Source organism: Pongo abelii, chromosome 11 (genome assembly GCF_028885655.2).
Source record: "Pongo abelii isolate AG06213 chromosome 11, NHGRI_mPonAbe1-v2.0_pri, whole genome shotgun sequence".
Classification (NCBI taxonomy): domain Eukaryota; kingdom Metazoa; phylum Chordata; class Mammalia; order Primates; family Hominidae; genus Pongo; species Pongo abelii.
This window is the reverse complement of record NC_071996.2, coordinates 51,367,729-51,387,521: the sequence shown is the minus strand read 5'-3', so window position 1 is coordinate 51,387,521 and position 19,793 is coordinate 51,367,729. Positions and strand designations below refer to the sequence as shown.

The window sequence follows — 19,793 nt, the reverse complement described above, 5'->3', positions numbered from 1 at the left end:
CGTCGCAAAAACAGGAACGCTAAGCACCACTTACATGGTTGCTGGGAAAAGCAAATAAAATACTGGATGTTGACATGCTTCATAAACTCCGACCTAGCCCCTAATGGCCTTTTAACAAACAAATAAGAGGCTCTCTCGGTCCGACTTCTCCAGGCTTCCGAGCAATGCTTTCTGAAATGACTGCTCTAAAAGTTTCTGTGTCAAGAGCAGTCGCCCTCACACAGTGGGGGCCAGAAAAATATGCGTTCATTTGAAATGAAGGCCAGAGAAAGCATTCTGACTTCCTTTTACCAAGAAGGAAAAATCAGATGGGAAAATGTTACCAAGTATTTTTTGCCTCCAGCACATTCTTTTAATAACATTCTCTGGTGTGAAGTAATTAATTTTTAAGCATAACCATCCCCGACTTAAGCAAGTGATATTTCAACTGAAAATGATTCTTCCCTGCCATCTTTGATTTTCTTCTCAGTCCCATTCAGACAAACAGAACTCACTTTTTTAACTCGGGTGGTCAGATCCTGGACAAAGAGTTTCCGAAGGTTGTGCAGTGTCTGCAATTCTCTAGACTGGAAGAGATTTTTAAAGGCCACTTAAGTGTAGCAATTCACTGAATTTATGGCACATTTGGCACCAGATCATTCCCCCAGACACTTCCCAAGCCTGCCATGGACGCTGCTGGTGCACCCCCTTCCCTGTGACACCCCCACCCTGACCATGCCCACCCCTGGACCTAGTGTCATTACTGGAGCACCTTGAGGTGCACAGCCTGAGAACCCAGACCACAAATTGTAAACTAGAACAAAGCCTGCCCATCTGCGCACAGTGGAACCACACATTTCCTCATCCACAAAAATGCAAAGGTTTCCTCACAAAAATTCCCACTGGGCTATGTTGTATCAGGATGAATTACTTTTTTCTTTTTTTTTTGATTACGTAAATGTTACAATGTAATACCAACAAGCTTAAATGAAAAGTTAGCCACAATATCTCACCGTAACTGACTCACATTTTTCATGTCTCCACACCCGCTTCAGGCGCAAGTCCACACGCTTGCTTGTTTTACGTCACTGAGCTTACGGATGAGGCATTTCATGGACTTTCCTCCTGGGTGACCCTGGGCAAGTTATCTAACCTTTCTGTGCCTCAGTTTTCTTATTGGTAACATGAGAATGAAAACAGTGGTTGCCTCATCATTGCTGTCAAGATTAAATGAGATGAACCTTATAATGTTCTTAGAACATTTTCTGGCACATATTAAGTGCCCAATAAAGATGACTAGTATGAATTTACTGATGCATATTTCATATCATAAAAGCCATTTTTTCATTAGGATTGTATTGCTTCCTTTTATTGTTGTTGTTAAAACTTTCACTGTAATCTTGGGGGCATTTTTTCCCTTCATTTTGGATTATTTTCTACAAATGAAACCTTAGGAATTAGATTACTGAGACAAGAGCCTGAGCCAAATCTGGTGATTTTTGTTAACAAGATCAGAAGATCAAATATTTCTGTCTGTTCGAGTCTCCATGTATTTACTATAGGAAATATGATCAGTTCCTTGCAAAATATTTTCCTATAGAGGAAGAGGAGAGAGCTAAATTCTGCATGCAAACTGTATTTGTCTAAATTGACCCACTTTAACACAGAATTTCAAGGGATGCAACTCACACACGCTCACATCTAAAAGGAAGAAACAGACTATAAAGCTACGGAAACACTAAGTTTCTTGCAATAAAGGCTCTCTGTTAATTTAAAGTCTTATTACTGGGTCCAATTCTGTGTTGAAATAAGAAGCACCTGAAGTCAATTGTGTCCTCTGATGAGGTCAATTACTTTCTGCAGGAAACCAAATGGATCTGTGATTATGAATAATGTGCACACAGGACCTGTTTGAGGCTGTGCCGCCTTCCAGCCCAGGGGCAGGGGTGCAGCACTCACTGTGTTACAGACACACTGTCCCAGGCCCTGCTGGAGGGAGCTCAGCCCGGATACCCTGCTCCTTAACACCTGCGCCCACCCTGCATGCGCTCTCTCTCTTTCCTGTCAGTGGTTTCATTACTGATTGAACTGTAATCACAGTTTACATTTTTCATAAAAACACCACCACACCAAAGGGGAATGAGAACAGAAGATGGAATGAGAACAATTCTTTGTCCAAGGGCCAGGCATCTCCTGGGGTGTAAATACTAAATATAGAGTCCTGAGTTTGGCAACTTTCTCTCATTTTGTTTGTTTTTAGGGAGATTCAACAATAAACAGTTTGGGAAGGGTAGTATAAATCATTTAAAATCACTTGTCCCTTTTATTTATGCACACTGTGCTTAGACAACTATCATTCAGCCTCCTGTGGCAATGCTTTTTCCTCCATCACATTCATTATCATCCCTCCGCCTCCCCACACATGTCCCTTTTCACATCACAGGTTGTGACCCTCCATGCCACAGCTCAAGGCTCAGCTTCCTGTCACAGTGGACAGCAAGGGTGGGACCAGCAAGGAGGGAATACAAGTCTCATCAACGCACCCAGAGGAGGGCTCCTGCCCCAAAGCCCAGACAGTGTCCTGTTCCAGCCAGTCAGCTGCCCGGGGACAGGGATGCCCCGACGGCCAGTTGGCCTTTTCCACCACTGTCCCCTGCAGCAGGCTTCCCGGGCATTCACCCCCTGGCCAGCAGGCTCCATGCTCCACCCACCCCACCCAAACACTCCAGGAGGCAGAACAGGCCCTGCACTGACGAGGGCGGCAGAACAGTCAGCCAAGGACAGCGCGTCTATTTCTGAAGAACATTTACGGCTCGGGGAGGATTCCAAGGCTGAGTGAAAACATCCGAGTCTAAAACGGCATACACTGCAGGGCTCCACTCTTGGATTTTAAAAGTGTGCATTTGATGTGTGTGGGTGGTGAGAGTGAGGGAGAGAATGTGGGTGCCACGAAGCCAGTGTGTCTGTCCGCGTGCACGGGCTGGGCGAGGGTGCGAGTGGGGAGCAGCCTGGGAAGGTGCGCATGGAACCGTGCCCAGCGTGGGAGGGAGAGCGGACGAGCAGGGAGACGGGAGGAGCTAGTGAGGAAAATACGTCATTCAAAAGACGCAAAAGACCACTTGAACTTCAAAAAAGGCAAAAGAGCTGATGAAACATTCTTTAAATATCACACTCCTGAGTGTATGAGAGGAGAAAGCATGTGAGTCCGTGAGCATGGAAATGAGTGTGCGTGTGAACGGAGGTGGTTGTGACAGTGAATGAGTGTATGAGAGTGACAGGTGTGAATGTGCCTGCGTGCATGTGAGGGGGAGTGTCCTGGGACAGCATCTGTGTAAGAGTATACAAGGGAGTGTGAACATGGGTGTGGGTGTGAGTGAAGACAAGCAAGGGGAGTGAGGGTGAACGACTGCACGAGAGTGATTGTGTGAATGTGCGAGTGAGAAAGCGTGGACGATCATTAGTGTGCATGCAAGTTGTGTGTGTGAATGCAAGTGTGTGTGAGCAAGAGTGTGTGTTGTAAGTACTTGTGTATGGAGGAGCATGCAGGAGTGAGCGCGGCTGAGCAGAGGCATGAGAACAGGAGAGTGTGCAGCTGACTGCGTGTGTGGGCAAAGAACTTGTGAGCCCCGGTGTGAGTGTGTGATGATGTGCTCACGTGCTTGAGTTGTAGGTGTGAGTGAGACTGAAAGGGGCATGGATGGCTAGGAACAGTGGGGTGAGAGTGCCTGAGAGCTCACGGGTATAAAGGAAGAAAACATCCCAAAATATTTCATTGATATCACTGATCTCTGGCTGGTAGAAATATAGTGAAATTTTAATGTTCAATACTTTTCTGAATTTCTATGATTATCTATAATTAGGATTATCACTTCTCTGGTAAAACAAATGTAGATGAAGCAATTTCATGGCTTCATTTCAGGTTCCCCAGCAGCAGCCCCCTCCACAGGCTCCTCCTCCATGCTCCAAAGGCCCAGCTCCCTTTGGACACAGGCATCTTCTGTCTCCAATGGCTGGTGCCCTCATTTCCTCTCCCTGGCTTTGAGGTGCAACAAATATTACTAGTCCATGGGCCAGAGCACAATCTCAGGGCCAGACCCAAGCAACCAGTTCCCACCAAAGTGGGGTCACCAGGTCCTTGAAGATGGATCAGTCCCACACAGATCCACATGACCCATGAACGGAGCCAAAATGGATGACTGTATCTAACCAACGGTTTCTCTCTGTCGTTGAATCATGTGAAATGCCTGAATGTGTTTTCACCAAATGGAGAGGCTATGTTAGAATGGTCTGTCTTAAAGCGCAGGCTGTGGGGCATGGAGCCAGGCAGCTGTCCCACAGAGCAGCTGAAATGGAAGCCGACCAGAGGAGTTGATGCCAACAAACCCAGACACAGGACAGAGAAAACCAACCAGGGTTTCAAATAACCAGCCCTTCCAAAGGTAGGCTGGGCCCATCACTCCTCCACCCAAAGCCCTGCAGGTCTCAAGGCCTGAATCACTGCAGCCTTTACCTCTCTGTGCTCACCTTATATCCCTGTCCTTCCCTCAGCTGCAGCCACACAAACCTCCCTGCTGGCCCCCAACAGGACAGTCCCGGTCTTATCTCAGGGCCTTGGCATGAGCTGTTGCCTCTGCCTGGAATGCTCTCCCCAACACATCTCTATGCTCACTTCTTCTCCTTCTTCGAGTCCCTGCTCAAAGGTCACATCCTCATGGAGCCTCCCCCAGTCACCAACCTATGTACATTCTATGGTAATCTGATAGAGTGCAAGATTTGCTTCCTTACTGTTTATCGTCTCCCGCAGCTAAAGGTAAGCTTCATGAGGACAGGGATCTTATCTCTGTTGTTTATGGATATATTCAAGCACCTTGAAGAATGCCAGCCATTAGGACATGCTCAATAAATATCTGTTGAATGTTGAGTGGAAGTATGTCACAAAGTGCAGGGCTGTAAAATTGCGAAGTTGCAATTCAGCTTAATCCTCACTCAGGGGCTCCAGGTTACTGCTCTAAGGATAGATGGATTGGTTGACTGATTCTGTGAAAAGTTGAGGACTAAATTCTACAAATCCTACTTTTCCACAGAATAGAATGTCTTGTCTAAAACATTACACAGAAAGGTGTGCATGGATAAAATTTTGAAATAAACAATCCGAGAAATCACAAATGAATCCGGTCTTGGAGATGAACATAAATCAGGAAATATCTTGACATACCACTGTCTCCTCCAGCCCTTTGAGGTCTTCTCTGGCTTGTTCCCTTTTGTCGTTGAGCAATCTGAAAAGCAAAAAGGAACCACAGACCACCATAGGGGACTCAGAGATTTCAGCAGATACTATTTGCATCCACAGATAAATCAACAAAACCCACCAAGCAGCACACAAATAGCCATTGTCTGTTTTTAAATTAGCCCAATCTAAGCAGAATATCATGGGGATGAGAGAAAATAGAGAAAATATTTAGAGTGCACTCACAAGAGCTTTTCCAGCTTCATTTCTCTCTCTTGGTCCTCTATTTTCAGCTTGTTATAATCAGAACTGAGCTTCTCCTGTTCCAGTTGCAGTTTCTGATTCAAACTGAAATTGAGAAGAAAAAGCAATATATTCCACATCAGTCTGAAATTCTGAGTCATCCGGCTAAAACCGTGGTTCTGTTCCAACCCTATTAGTTCTGTACAATAAAGGCAGTAATTCTGCAGGAATTGGAGGGATCAGAGAACAGCCTCACAGCTTCCTCCCTGCCCAAGTGAAAACTAATTTCTGGGGTGCATCTAAGAGTCATGAAACATAAGGCTTTGAGGATGTATTTATAGTTTGCTTGTGCAAGAGCTTCAGGGGAAAAATAATGAGATGGGAGAAGGGCTGATATTTTAAAACAGAGAGCCCATGTCAGAAGAACTTTGCTTCCTCGGCCCCTCGGACGGCATGCACTCACTTGGGGAACCTGATTTGGCCATTACCACCTTCCCTCCTTTCTGGTCTGATGTTCTAAAAACATCTCCCAAGTCCAGATGCCTCACTGATACAGGGACAGTTCCTGCCCTCGAGGAGTGGGCACAGAGAGAGAAATCATAAAGAAAAGACAGCCTGGGCTCTGCTGCAAACAGAAACTCGCCATCTGGTTGAGGGTGTTTGGTCAACATTTACATCAGCCCAGGACTCATAAAACCTTTCCTAGAGCCACGCCTAAGCGCCTGTAAAGGAACAGCTATGCACTACCAGAAGGAAAACCCAGAGTCCACTTGAAAGGCACAGGCCAGGGAAGCTTCCCCTCCTCCTAACTCACTCACCAACCCACCCTCTTTCTCGTCTTCCTTCCCTCCCACCTCCCCCTCCCTTCCAGGTGAATCTGTGAGGGTGATTAATCAGAATAACGAACGTGAGATATCCCTGAAGGGGAAAAGCACAACATGGCAACAGCAGGGGGTGGCCCGGGAGGAGAAAAAGAGGGAGGAGGCTAAGTGCCTTCCTTCAGGAACTGGGCACCGAGCCTGGGTCACACCATTTAGACTTTTGCTTGGGTTACCATTCTCCTCTTTTAAAATGCAAATGCACCTTTCAAGCAGCTCACACACATTGAAAAGGGACTTGGATCAGTAGTCTGGAGAATTAAAGTCTAACTCCAATCTGATTCCTATTTAGCAATGTGACCTTAACTAAATCATTTTGTCTTGCTTCCCATATAGAAATCTGTTTCTTCATCTACAGAAAGCAGGAGGGGAGGGAACAGTGTAGACCCTGGGTGGGGTGGGGGTGAGGAGGTCAGCATTTCAATATAATTGGTTTTCTTTGTAATCCCAGGTCTTTTATGCAGAGCATTTGAAAACATTATTCTGAAGGAGCAGAGGGCATGTCAGAGGCTGCGACAAGGCAGCAGCACAGCATGAGGGGGTGTCACCTGAGAGAAACTGCAATGATGCCATCCTGGTGGCAGTGCCACAGGTCACTGGCACCTCTACCTGCGCAGACACACGACAGTGTGGGGCCCTAAGAAGTGAGCACATGGAACCAGGTAGCTGGGTTGCCCAGTGAGCGTGTATGTGTAGAGGGAGAAGGGAGGCAGTGGTGCTGTCTTCTCTAGTGTTTATTAACCTACTAGTAGTGTTTATTAACCTACTAGAACTCTGTAGTCAGGACCAATTTTTTTTTCTTTTTTCTTTTTCTTTTTTTTTTTTTTTTTTTTTTTGGTGCTTTCATTACAGATGCTCCCCCCCATCTACTGGGGCATGCATCCATCCAGCGGAATCACCTATGTGACCCTGGCCCTCGGGGACTAGGAGAGGCAGCTGGGCCCGCCTGCCACCTGCCATGCCAGGGCTCCAGGAGGCTCAGCTCCAGATCAGAGAACAGACATTGGAAGCAGCCCGTCCAGCCTGCTGTGTGCCCACAGGGCAAGGTGAGCAGGGCCCTCGGCTAAGAGCCACATCCTTCCGGGCTTCCCCAAGAGGACAGAGGCATGACCACCCCCACGCCCCTGGAGCCCTGGGCCAACTCACTCCCGAATCTCATCAATGATTTTCTGCTTCTCCTCAATTTCGTCTCGGAGTCTGGACAGCTGCTTCTGGTGAGCTTCCCGGTGGCTCTCCATCTGCTGCTCCAGAGCCTTCTGCATCCCAGGCCAAGAGAAACATGTCATCTACTCGTTGGTACTCAGCCCACTCTGTGACAAGCCCTGGATCTGGACCTACCTCCTTCCCAGTGTCCCTCAGATGTCAGATCCCAAAACTGGGGGTATTTCTGGCTCTTTTGCCCCCAGGACCCAGCCTTGCTTTATTGGGATAACAAAATCCAAGATCTGTTATAAAACCAAGTTGGCCCTAGAAGCCAATTAATCCACCAACTAAATAAAAAGTGTTCCCTTGACCTTCTACAGCCCAGCCTGAGCTTCTCCAGCCAGGTCAGTCAGAGGGCACCAACCTCTCCCTATCCACGTAACCTCAGACAAGCCTGTAACCTGTGTGAGCTGCACTCCCTCACATGTAAAACTGAGATAAAAGCCCCTGCCCTGCCCACTGAACAGATTTATGATGATGTCCAAAGGAGACCTTTTGGCAAAAGCACTCCGAAAACAGGAAAGGGACTCCCACGACGCATGATTTTATTCTGCTGGCTGGAGCAGGGGCATGCCGTGGACGTCTTTAACTGTGGACTTTGACTCAATGAGGCTCATAGTTTGCCTACAACTAATCAAAATCCTACATCTTCTCCTGTCTCATTTTATTCACCTAAAAGTCTTACTCCCCAATCAATTTTCCTTTACAGTTTAAAATGTGACCAAAAGAAAAATCTCTATGTTTGAGATAGAAACTCAAATTTGGTGTGTTCTTCGTAAAGGTTGGAGAAAGAAATCTTTAGAAGTTAACTCCAACAAAAGAGCCCATGCAGTGATTGGGGGTGCTACCCTTTCCCTGTTCATCAGGAATGGGGAAGACAAAGGTATTAATGCAACTTAACCATTCTCTATAGACATCTTGGGGTTTCTGGACTTGTTCATTTCTAAGACAGACTATACTCTGAGATCGACTCTGAATGCCCAACAACAGCCCCTCCCCTGTTCCCTGCCATACACAGATCTGAAGGTGACAGATTTTCCTAGAACAAGCATTTCCAATCCAAATGCATCAAATGCACACTGGGCTTGATGGAAGGGGCAGCCACACACACCTTCATTTCTTCAGCATCCTGCAACCGCGTCAGATGTTCCTTCTCCTTATCCTGGAAGCTGACTTCGTGCATTTTTTCTGTTTTGAATTTTAAATGATGATTTAAGACTTAACTGGTGGGACTCACACCCAAAAGCAAAAATTAAAAAACAAAAAGCAAGAAAAATGGCAACAGAGTGAAACATCAACTTATATCAGCAGTTACAACCATGGCATAAAGGAACAGGCAAGGACTTCCGGCTAAAGCCAAGGCTGCCCCCTCCTGCAGCATTCCTTCCACAGGGGAGCGCGACAACTGTAGGGGACAATGCTCACTGGGGGCGGCCCTCCTAGGACTGCACTCTGGCTTTATGTCACCACACAGCTGGGAGGGCTTATTTCCCACCTGGTCTCTGTGAGCAGCCCAAGGTCATGTGCATGAACGGGCCTTGCAGGTGATAAAGCCCTCTGTGACTGTTAGGTGGCTTGTGGACCCATGCCATGATGGGAGTTCTAGGAAGACCTAATTTACCTCCCATGGGTAGGCGTTTATTCTCTAAGAATCTGGGGCAGGAAAACATACTCTAAGGATGGGAACACGGGAAATAGAGAGATAGCATAACACTTTTGAGATTAAACCAGAAGGCCCCACGTTTGGGGCAGGGCTGCAGTGTGGCACTCTTGTCTCAGCACATGCTTGGTCGATGGTACTCCCTGAATGCCAGGTGCAATGGGCAGCCCCAGCTGGGGAGCTGGGGTGCCAGGGGGCAGAGTGCTTTACGACAGTGACATTCAATTCATTATTTCTCTCTAGTCTGTTCCACTTCAGGTTTTCTTGCCTCTATTTTATTTCAACTCAGTGGCCCCACTGCAGAAACCTCCAGATGCAAGAGAGAAACATGATTTTCCATGTGCAGTTTTGATGGTGCACCTACTCCTAACATGCATGTGTTACCACACAAAGAACATGTTACAAGGGTAGAGCAGAGAGTGGGTATGTTCTTTCTTTTTAAATTTGCCTTGGCATCTGACACAAAATACATTTACTGAGCAAACTGTACAACAATAATAAAGGATATAAATATTGATAACAGCATCACCAATCTCAACTACCCTATCACAACCACTTTTATCTTAAATATGAATTTTTAGGAACACAAGCATCCATTCACTTTTTTTTCAAGATGGAGTCTTGTTCTGTCGCCCAGGCTGGAGTGCAGTGGCACGATATCCGCTCACTACAAACTCCGTCTCCTGGATTCAAGCGATTCTCCTTCCTCAGCCTCCTAAGTAGCTGGGATTACAGGTGTGTGCCACCACACCCCGCTAATTTTTGTTTTTTAAGTAGAGACAGGGTTTCACCATGTTGGCCAGGCTGGTCTTGAACTCCTGACCTCGTGATCCACCCACCTCAGCCTCACAAAGTGCTGGGATTACAGGCATGAGCCGCCATGCCCGGCCGCATCCATTCATTTTTAATAGTTATAACCATAGTAAAGATACAATGATATATTGTGATTTTCACCTAACATTGCATCATAAACATTGCTACACACCTTCATGTATTTCATGTGAAAAAAAGTTCTATTAAATAACACGCCATAGTGTGTTAACTATTAGACATTTAGACGGCTTCCTCTTTGCTGATCTAAAATTCTGCAATGAATATCTCAGATGTGATGATCAAAAGGTATGAAAAATGTTACAGTTATTAATATGTATTTTCAAATGGCTTTCTGAAAAAATTCTAACAATTTTCATTGTAACCCATAATATATGTGTTCTAGTTTCACATTGCATGGCACATACATTCTTAATCCGGTTCTACTTTCTGCATTTCTAGACCCTTTTCTTGAATTTCTGCTTCTATTCATTCATATTTATGAAGTGCTTCCTATGTGTGAGGCACTTCCCTAAGCTCAGGAGATCACAAGGCTGGCTGGCAAAGGAAAGAGCTTGTTCAAGGGGGTGCCAAGGAAGCCACGGCAGTTCAAACTTTATATTAAGAGCAACAGGATGCCATGGAAGGGTTAGAAGTGTCGGTTTGGACAGAGAGAGAATGTGAATTTTAGAATCATCCCTTGGGATGCCACACAGTGGCTGGTCCAGAGCAGACTGTGGGTAGGCATGGGTAGATGGATGTAGCCACAGTCCTTAGTTAACCTGGACAGTGAACCAGAGGGGCCTCTGGCAGGTGAAATGGACAGGCTCTGGTGACCAACTAGTCGGGAGGTGGGGAGCAGGGGATTCTGATTTGGGTAACTGGATGGACTGTGAGGAAATGGGAAGATGAGCAGATTCAGTGTGGGGATGGTCTCTCAGAAATCTCTCCTTTTAGGCTGGGCATGGTGGCTCACTCTTGTACTTTTGGGAGGGTGAGGTGGACAGATCACGAGGTCAGGAGTTTGAGACCAGCCTGGCCAATATGGTGAAACCCCATATCTACTAAAAAATACAAAAATTAGCCGGGTGTGGTGACATGCACCTATAGTCCCAGCTACTCAGGAGGCTGAGGCAGGAGAATCGCTGGAACCAGGAGGCGGAGGTTGCAGTGAACTGAGATTGTGCCACTGCACTCCAGCCTGGGCAACAGGGCGAGACTCCGTCTTAAAAAAAAAAAAAAAAAAAGAAAGAAAAGAAATCTCTCCTTTTTTTCTAGTTATGCTATTGTTTGCAGTAGACCTAGAAATGCTTTAACTGAGCAAAACTAAACATCATGATTCCAGCCAACCAGAGGCTGTCTTGACTCAGGCCAGGTGTTTGACACCTGCACGTTAGTCAACTATACCTTGGGCTCGGAGCTTCGCCAGCTCTTCACTGAGCGAGTCCTGGGACTCTTCTAGCTGCCTCCTCTTCTGTTCCATGTTCTGCATGTAGTCTGTCAGAGACTTGATCTTGGCTTCGTGCTTTAAACAAGCAAAAAGAAAGAGTGAATGACTAGCAAGTGGTCATCCAGGCTGGCCTGGAATTGTCTGGTGGGAAAATGTGAGAGAGGAGGGGTTCCTGAGTCCCTTTTCTGAGTGCCACTACCAAATGGTGCCCATTTTACCCTTGCCTTGGTGTTCAGAATCATACCAAGACAGACCTCTGCTTCTCCCTGTGCTTCATTCCCCACAGACACCACTCATGGCAGCCCCTCCTCACCATCCACTTAACATGAGATGCCAAAGGCCGAGCTGGTTTCCCTTCTCAGAGAAAAGCATGCATGAGAGAAAGGGGCTGGGAAAAGTGCAGGGCTGAAGGCCTCATTCATTGAACATGCACCTCTGGATTCCATCTTCACCATTCAATTACTAGGTCTTCCCTTTTTCTGTCCTTCAGACACACCAACTCCCATCTCAGGGCCTGTGCATTTTCCTCTCCCTGGAAGCTTTCCCTCACCACCATCACCACCCCACCACACGCCACACACACACACTACCCTGGCTAGCTCCTTATCACTCAGGCCCCAACACTTTCTTACAGCACCTAATGTCTACATCATTTGTCTTGTCTTTTTTACTTGCTAGCTCCATGAGGGTAGGTGCTTAATAAATATTAGTGAAATGAATGGATGAATGAGAGCTTGTTGGCTGAACAGGGACAGTGGTGACTTCTAGGCAGATGGAAAACATATACAGAACACTCCCCTCTCCAGATCTGGGGAGCTCAGCTTTAGGCAGGAAGACCCTGGAGACTGAGCTTTAATCTAATTAAATAACCTCTCCAGAAAACACAACTCCATTGGAACAGTCATCTTATAAGCACAGTTTTTGGTGACGAGGATGAATGTAAACAAAGAAGATAGCATTTCAGCTGGAAAGACTGTCAGATTCCTTAGATCACATCAGAATATAAAGAGCCATGGTTTCTGTTACTTTTGAACCTCAAGAAATAATGGTCAAATCTTTGCTATGCATGAATTATAGCAGAGTGCAAACCACCACCTAATGGAAGCTGTGTTTGTTGCTGATATAGAAAGAGAACTTTAGAACAGGTACTCTTTAAACTCAACACATCATAATATTCTCGACTCTGATCTCATACAGCCAAGTCAGTGTCAGTCTGAGACCTGGACGATTCAGAGCACCCCACTGGGCCCTCCTCTGGCTACACCCTACTCTACTAAGCAAAGAGTTCACAGGCCAAAGGAACATGTCCATCTGAACCTATGTCCCCTATAGACCACCCTCAGAGTACTGAGGGCCTAGAAACTTCCTATTCCAGGTCTGAAGACCAGGGCTGGCACTACCTCTTCCTCACCCATTTACACAAATGGCAGCTGGCATCTAACAGTTCCATCAGTTCACACCGGGTGCAAAAGGGAGTTGGACATGGAGCTGGTCTGTCCAGCTTGAAAGAGAAGAGGGTGGGCTGCAGGCCATGGGGTCTCCATTAGTACCCTTGCCTTGGCCCCCAAATGTTAGAGGCAGGCTGGCCAAAGCACATGCTGTTGATATCATAGATGACCTAGAAATCACATATGAGGTGCACTGTTGCCTAATGCATATCATTTTTATTTTCATTTTTTATAAATAACAACTATATAATTATAAAAAAATAAAGTTGTAAAGCAAATCCAGAAAAAGTGGTATAAACCATAAACCAATCTATGGACTATCTCCCCCTGATATTCCTGGTCTTATCTGCAGGAATGCAAAGCACAACATAAATCCAACTCAGCATTTTCATTTTCACTTAACTTTATATAATTAGACTTTCCCAATGACTAGGTTTTTACATTTTCTATAAGAGCTGCATAATATTATTCCATGTAACTTTATCTTATTAGTCTATCAATGGATATTTGGGCAATTTATTTTATTATAATGCAAAATAACACTGTCTTCAATACCTTGCATAAAAGCTTTTAATATTTTTAATCAGGAAATGAGAATACCATATGAAATAAATTTTTTTCATTTTCATTAACAATGAAAAATACTGTCAGTGAAATTACTGGACTAAATTATACTTACATTTTTATGGTTTCTGATTTCCACGGTGCTTTCCAAAAGGACTGACCAAATTATACTTTTATCAACAATGTATGAATATATCAATTTTACTATCACACATTAGCATTGAATAATCTTTTCAATACATTCCTGCTTATTATGTTGGTTATAAAATGGAACCTTGTGGATCCATTTTAGACAGAGAGGTTGGAGATGTTTCTATGATTACACATTATTATGGTTAAAAGCATACTAGAATAAAGTATGCTTTTGTCCACCTCAGTATTATTTGACACACCAATCCATGTTGGCATCTGTTTCCTGTTTACTCCAAATGACAGCCTATTTTAATGCCTGGCATAAGGCAGTAAGTAGTATACAACTAGACCCCTCCTGGAAACGTCAGACCCAAATACCAAGCTCAGATATCAGTGGTAGCCCAGAAACTGGGTTGCTGTTTTCTGAAGCTACCTTATTAAACTGAAAATGCCACTCCAATAGGAAGAAGAGCAGCCTTACTCAATAGGCAAGTGAAATGTACCCTCGGGCTTGAAAAGCCCTTGAAGACATGGGCTTTGGGTTCACACACATTTTTTTGAGTCCCAGCTCTGTCATTCACTGGCTGTAAGTGTTTGGACATACATTTAATCTAAATCTCAGCTGCCTATCTGAGGAATAATAATAAAACCTGCCTACCAGGATTTTTTTAAGATTAAGTGAGAAAATGCATGTGAAGTACTTAGCACAGTGTATGTTACATAGTAAACACTCAATAAAATGCCACCTGCTACTACTACTATTATTAGTAGTTTCTGTTTCTCCACATTAAAGTGGACCTATGGTAGAGATTAAAAGATGAGGGAATATTGCCTTACTTGTAGGAGTTTTAGAGATTCCACCCAACCTTTTACATTCATTAGCTAGCTAGCCATCCATCTATGGATGGGTAGATAGATATATCCTCTAAAAAGGGAAAGCACTCAACAGAATTCGTGTATTTCACACAACAAAATGTAGCCCTAGGAATAGACCTGGGCTGCCATCGCCTGGGGAGGCCAAGCTGACACAAAGCAAAGTCCATCAACTAAGCCCATGGTGCACCATCAGCACCAGCAAGGGCATGGAGGGAGCAGATCTCAAGACAACAAGAGTGTGCAATGAGGGGGAAGGGAAAGGCCCACCTGGGAGATGAGCAGCTGGCAGGCTGCCAGCTCCCGCTCGCTGGCGTTCATCTTCCTGTTGGAGTCCATCTGGGCGCTCTCAAGCTGTTTACTGCGGTTCACCAGGGACTTGACCTCTGACTTCATCTTGCTGATGTACAGGCGGGCCATGGTAAACTCCTCCTCAATGACTCCATTCACATCTGCCAACTGAGCAAAGAAGGGGACACACTCAAAGGTTGCCCACAATTTCCGTAGGTTCACGGACTCCCTTGAAACCTGCCCCTGGATCCCCAAGGTGTCCATGGATTTCTGGTTCAGAATCCTAATTAAAGGACAAGCGGAAAGTACTAAACATTCAACCCCAAGTTCTCCTAAACCTCAGGTGAAACTTTCAGTTGAAACCCCCTACTAAGTATAACCCCCAATTAACTAGGTTTTTTCATTACCATCAATTTTTAGAAAGAGAAATGACAGCATAAGAAGAAACACTGAAGATCTTTAAAATGAGATCACTTCAAAAAGGTATTCCATTCAATGTCTTACACCTTACATCTCTGTAACATCAGCGACACCAAATGCTCCTAAAGGTGGTGCTGAATTCCTATAAAAACTCAAATCAAAACTTCATTAATGTTCTCTATAGTATGCTTATTCAGGTAGACAAGTAGGATAATGCCTTGAATATGTTTCTATAAACAAGGATTGAAATAAAAAGGTGTTTCTATGTAGTTCTCAATTAAATAGAAAATCTAATGAATAAGAATGTACTATGAATTACCAAAGGGCTTCTTGATGAAAGTTTCTCAGCGTAACTTTTCATTACTACGACCAGTCTATTTTCCTTTGCTTTTTCACACCTGTTCTTCCAAACAGACAGTAATCTAGCTCATTATTTAAGATCATCTGAGAACAACAGTCTAAATCCACCTTAGAAGAGAAGATTCTGACAGCCAGCATTCCTGCATGATCTATATTTAGTTTCTAAGTTTCAAAGCTCTACTTGAAACAAAAGTTGAAGCAAGACACTTGGGATAGAAACCCATCTGCTGAAATGCAAACATGGTCTTGAAGAGCAATTGATCAAATGAGCAAGTAACTGTGTGTATATTTTGTTTAGCCACCAGAGGGCAGCCTAGCACCTTAAGAGAAAACAAAGAGCCCTGTCCAGAATCCAGCGCAGAAACACAGGCTTCCATTGGTTGAAAGACAATGACTCCAACCATGGTTTTTTGATGTTCCACAGTACACTCTGAGTGCCCACTTATGTCGTTATTGCTGTCATTCACTCATCATATAACTATCTGTTCAGTAAACATTTGAGGGCTAAAAAAATGGAATCAGGTATCAGCCCTGAAATTTGGTAGCAAATATGAAGTACACTAGAAACTGCTGAGTGCCTGTAATTTGCATCAACCTTATCATAAGAATTCAACAACAATATAAATAGCCAAAAAACATACGGAAAAGGTTCAACATCATTAATTATCAGTGAAATGCAAATCAAAACCACAATGTGAAACCACCTTGCTTCTGCAAGAATGGCCATAATTTAAAAAAAATCAAAAAATAATAGATGTTTGAATGGAAGTGATGAAAAGGGAATGCTTTTACACTGCTAGTGGGAATGTAAACTAGTACAACCACTATGGAAAACAGTGTGGAGATTCTTTAAAGAACTAAAAGTAGATCTGCCACTCAATCCAGCAATCCCACTACTGGGTATCTACCCAAAGGAAAAGATGTCATTATATGAAAAAGACATGCATGTTTATGGCAGCACAATTCGCAATTGCAAAAATATGCAACCAGCCCAAATGCCCATCAGTCAACGAGTAGATAAAGAAAATGTGGTGTGTGGGGTGTGTGTGTATACATAAAATCATGGAATACTACCCAGCCATAAAAAGGAATGAAATAGTGGCATTCGGAGCAACCTGGGTGGAATTGGAGACTATTATTCTAAGTGAAGTATTAATAACTCAAGAATGGAAAACCAAACATCATATATTCTCACTCATAAGTGGGAGATAGCTATGAGGACACAAAGGCATACAAATGATACAATGGACCTTGGGGACTCAGAAGAAAGGGTGGGAAGTGGGGTGAGGGATAAAAGAGCACACACTGGGTACAGTGTACACTGCTTAGGTGATGGGTGCACCAAAATCTCAGAAATCACCACTAAAGAACTTATCCATGTAACCCAACACCACCTGTCCTCCAAAAACCTACTGAAATAAAAACTAAAAATTAAAAAAAATTCAACAATGGTACATGTCAAGTGACTCCAGTGTCAACAATACTGCAGAATTATGTCAACAGCAAGAAAATTGACAAGTATCTATTTCTGACTCTACTTTCATGGAGGTCCTTGTTAAACCCATTTTACTTCCGACTGCCAAAGATCTGCCTACCAAAACCACTCCTCACTACATTCCTTTTCTATTCTAATGGCGTGGAGACACTGGGTGAGAAAAGCATGCAATCTTTAAGTTCAGTGTGTTCTGACACTGTCTTTAGCCCAGTGTAGGAGAGGGATGAGAAACACCTTCCTGAGCCTGACCAGGTGTATCTTACATCTTGTCCAGCTTCTGCAGAAAGACAAAGTAAAACCCATCTTTTCCACATGGAATTCACAGCCTACACCAGCTCCTGGTAGGAAAACGCTGCTGAGCCAGCAGCATTGGCACCCTGGGAAAAGAACGAATCCCTCTTCTTTTCCAGGTCTGTCAAAGTAGGACACTTTGTCTTTTATGCCTAGATCCCATGTAAATTGAGGAAGAGTAAAAATATAGATATGTATATAGATATGCTTCCTCCAAAATGAGAGCTAGACATTTCTTCTCCCAAACCAGAGCTATAACTTCTGAAGCCAGTTCTTGTCCTTGGAGATCTAAAAGGAGATTTTGAATTTGTGCCCGATGGATAAAAACAATACCCCTAACAAAGGGGTTTTAACTGTGAGGTTTCTTACCACTACAAAGTTCATATATTTAGCGGTTTCATGTTCAAAAGTTTCCAGTAATTTCAGGACACTGTTATTTAAAAAAAAAAATCAGTTTGCTGCTGAAATTTTATTTATAACTGTCCAGAGTCTGATAATGCCCCCAGTAGTACATACTAGACCACGGGATCCAGTATCAATGACCAACGCAGGAGAAAAGACCACACCGTCATGAAATCTATGGAAGATGTGGCCTGCTGCTTCTACCTGCCTATACAGGGAGTCACCCCTACCTCTCCACCTCCCTACCCCATCTCTCAAGCATAGAGTGGCTGTGCAAGATGATGAACTATTGCCATTCCTAGGCCACACCCAAGGTAAGTAAGGTGCATGTTCACATTTAAAGGCCTAAAAGTTAGAATGGGACAAAAAGAAGTCAGTGTGGACCAAAAGAAAATAAGGCAGCCAGTCCAATTCAGTTCATTTACTCTACCTCAACTTCTATTCAGTTTCTGGCTAAATTCCTTTGAAGGTAGCAAGGTAAGGTAGGCCCCAAGAAATACAGATAAAATCCTAACCCCCCAAATGACTGAACAGACCCCCTCGTGGCCAAGGAGACTCCAGAGAAATGTTAAATACCAAGTTCCAGGCCAGGACAGATTGGGAAGTTGGAAACGCCTGGTCATACACCCTCCCTCGCCAATCGGCATTAGGCTTTCTTCCCCAAGGGTTAAACAGAAGCCAGCCCTTTTGAAATATTCACTCCACTGCTTCACCGCTGATAACCACGGCCTGCCCCTGCCCCTCGCTTTTGCAATTTCAACACAACCACCAACCAAAGTTCCTTCCTCAACAAGAGACCATCAACCACGAAGTGGTTCTGGTTCTGGCCAGGCTACTAAGGCTGCACACAGCCTTCATGTCCTCTGCTTCACTCTTTGATGTACAGGGCCTTATTATAATACATTTAAATGTTAAGTCTCCAAATCAAAGTGAACATGGGACCCATGTTGCGTACATGTTTTCCTACTACACATGCACTTGCCACTCCTTCATGAATCTTCACAGCTCCTCCTGTAACCTGTTGAATAAGTTTATTTGGCCACCCTGTGAAAAACATAAGTCCCTGTCTTATTCTTCCTATCCTCAAAGTGCTTATTTCTGGCTTCTGGCCAAAGACTACACTTCCCAACCTGTAAGAATGGCCACCCTGCAGGCTGCAACCCATTATGAAAAATAAAGCTCTCCTTTCCAAATGTATGGACCTCATCATACTCCTGTTGACAGTTCAGTGCCACCAGTACATGAAAGGAAGAGAAGGCTCACTCATAAACTTGGATAAAGTTAACATTGGGCTCATCTTGTTATATGCTGGACTTGTTTTGTTGATGAAACAAAATGACTGGATTCTGGAAATGTTTCAAGACATGATTGAGCTGGGGATATATGGGTTTTTCTGTTTTCTGGCTTTTCAGAGCTGTCATATTCTAGAACTGTAGACTGGGGAAGGCTCCAATAGCCATATTTTTCCCCCATCCCAGGGACCTTGTGAAAATTAAATGGCATTTTAGGAATAAAAATACAAAACCATTGAAATAAATTCCCTTGATCTGTTCATTTTCCTATATCAAAAGAATTACCATATCAATTCACAGTCATGACCAATAAGAAAAGTACCTGTACCTATAAGGATAAATCTAAAACAAATGTGCAGAAGTCATGTAATTTCTGAGCTGACAATTTTTGATATTGTCTGATCTTATCTTGTCATTTTATAAATTAGAAAAATGAAGCCCAAAGAAGTACAGTGACTCATCCAAAGTCATACAACTACTCCCTTAGCTCTTATCACCCTAATGATGAACTCATATGAAAAAAACCAGAATGATACAAATGAGGGCTATCAATGAAATTAACTAGGACATCCAATGTCTAGAATCCAAAAATAATCTCAAAAACATCCAATTGAGTATTTAAAAATAATCTCAATCTCAATCATAGTTCAGATTCCCAAAGGTAAAGACTCTTTTTTCAATACTGAAGCACCCAGACACTCCTGATTTCATTAGCATTTTCATCAGCTCTATTTTAGAACTTAGCATAAAAATACCTTCTTCCTTTATCGTTGTC

At 43.9% G+C, this 19,793-nt stretch overlaps 1 protein-coding gene across 1 annotated transcript in view; it reads right to left on the bottom strand.

The window, feature by feature from the left end:
- KIF5C (kinesin family member 5C) overlaps window positions 1-19,793 on the bottom strand; it is a 151,485-nt gene that overhangs the window by 20,879 nt on the left and 110,813 nt on the right. Inside the window, exons 16-22 of the mRNA XM_024243602.3 lie at window positions 14,738-14,926; window positions 11,408-11,525; window positions 8,642-8,718; window positions 7,474-7,583; window positions 5,453-5,554; window positions 5,195-5,255; window positions 495-566 (exon numbers count right to left, since the gene is read on the bottom strand). Of these exons, the coding sequence (XP_024099370.1) occupies window positions 495-566; window positions 5,195-5,255; window positions 5,453-5,554; window positions 7,474-7,583; window positions 8,642-8,718; window positions 11,408-11,525; window positions 14,738-14,926 (729 nt within the window). The remainder of the gene's footprint in view (window positions 1-494; window positions 567-5,194; window positions 5,256-5,452; window positions 5,555-7,473; window positions 7,584-8,641; window positions 8,719-11,407; window positions 11,526-14,737; window positions 14,927-19,793) is intronic.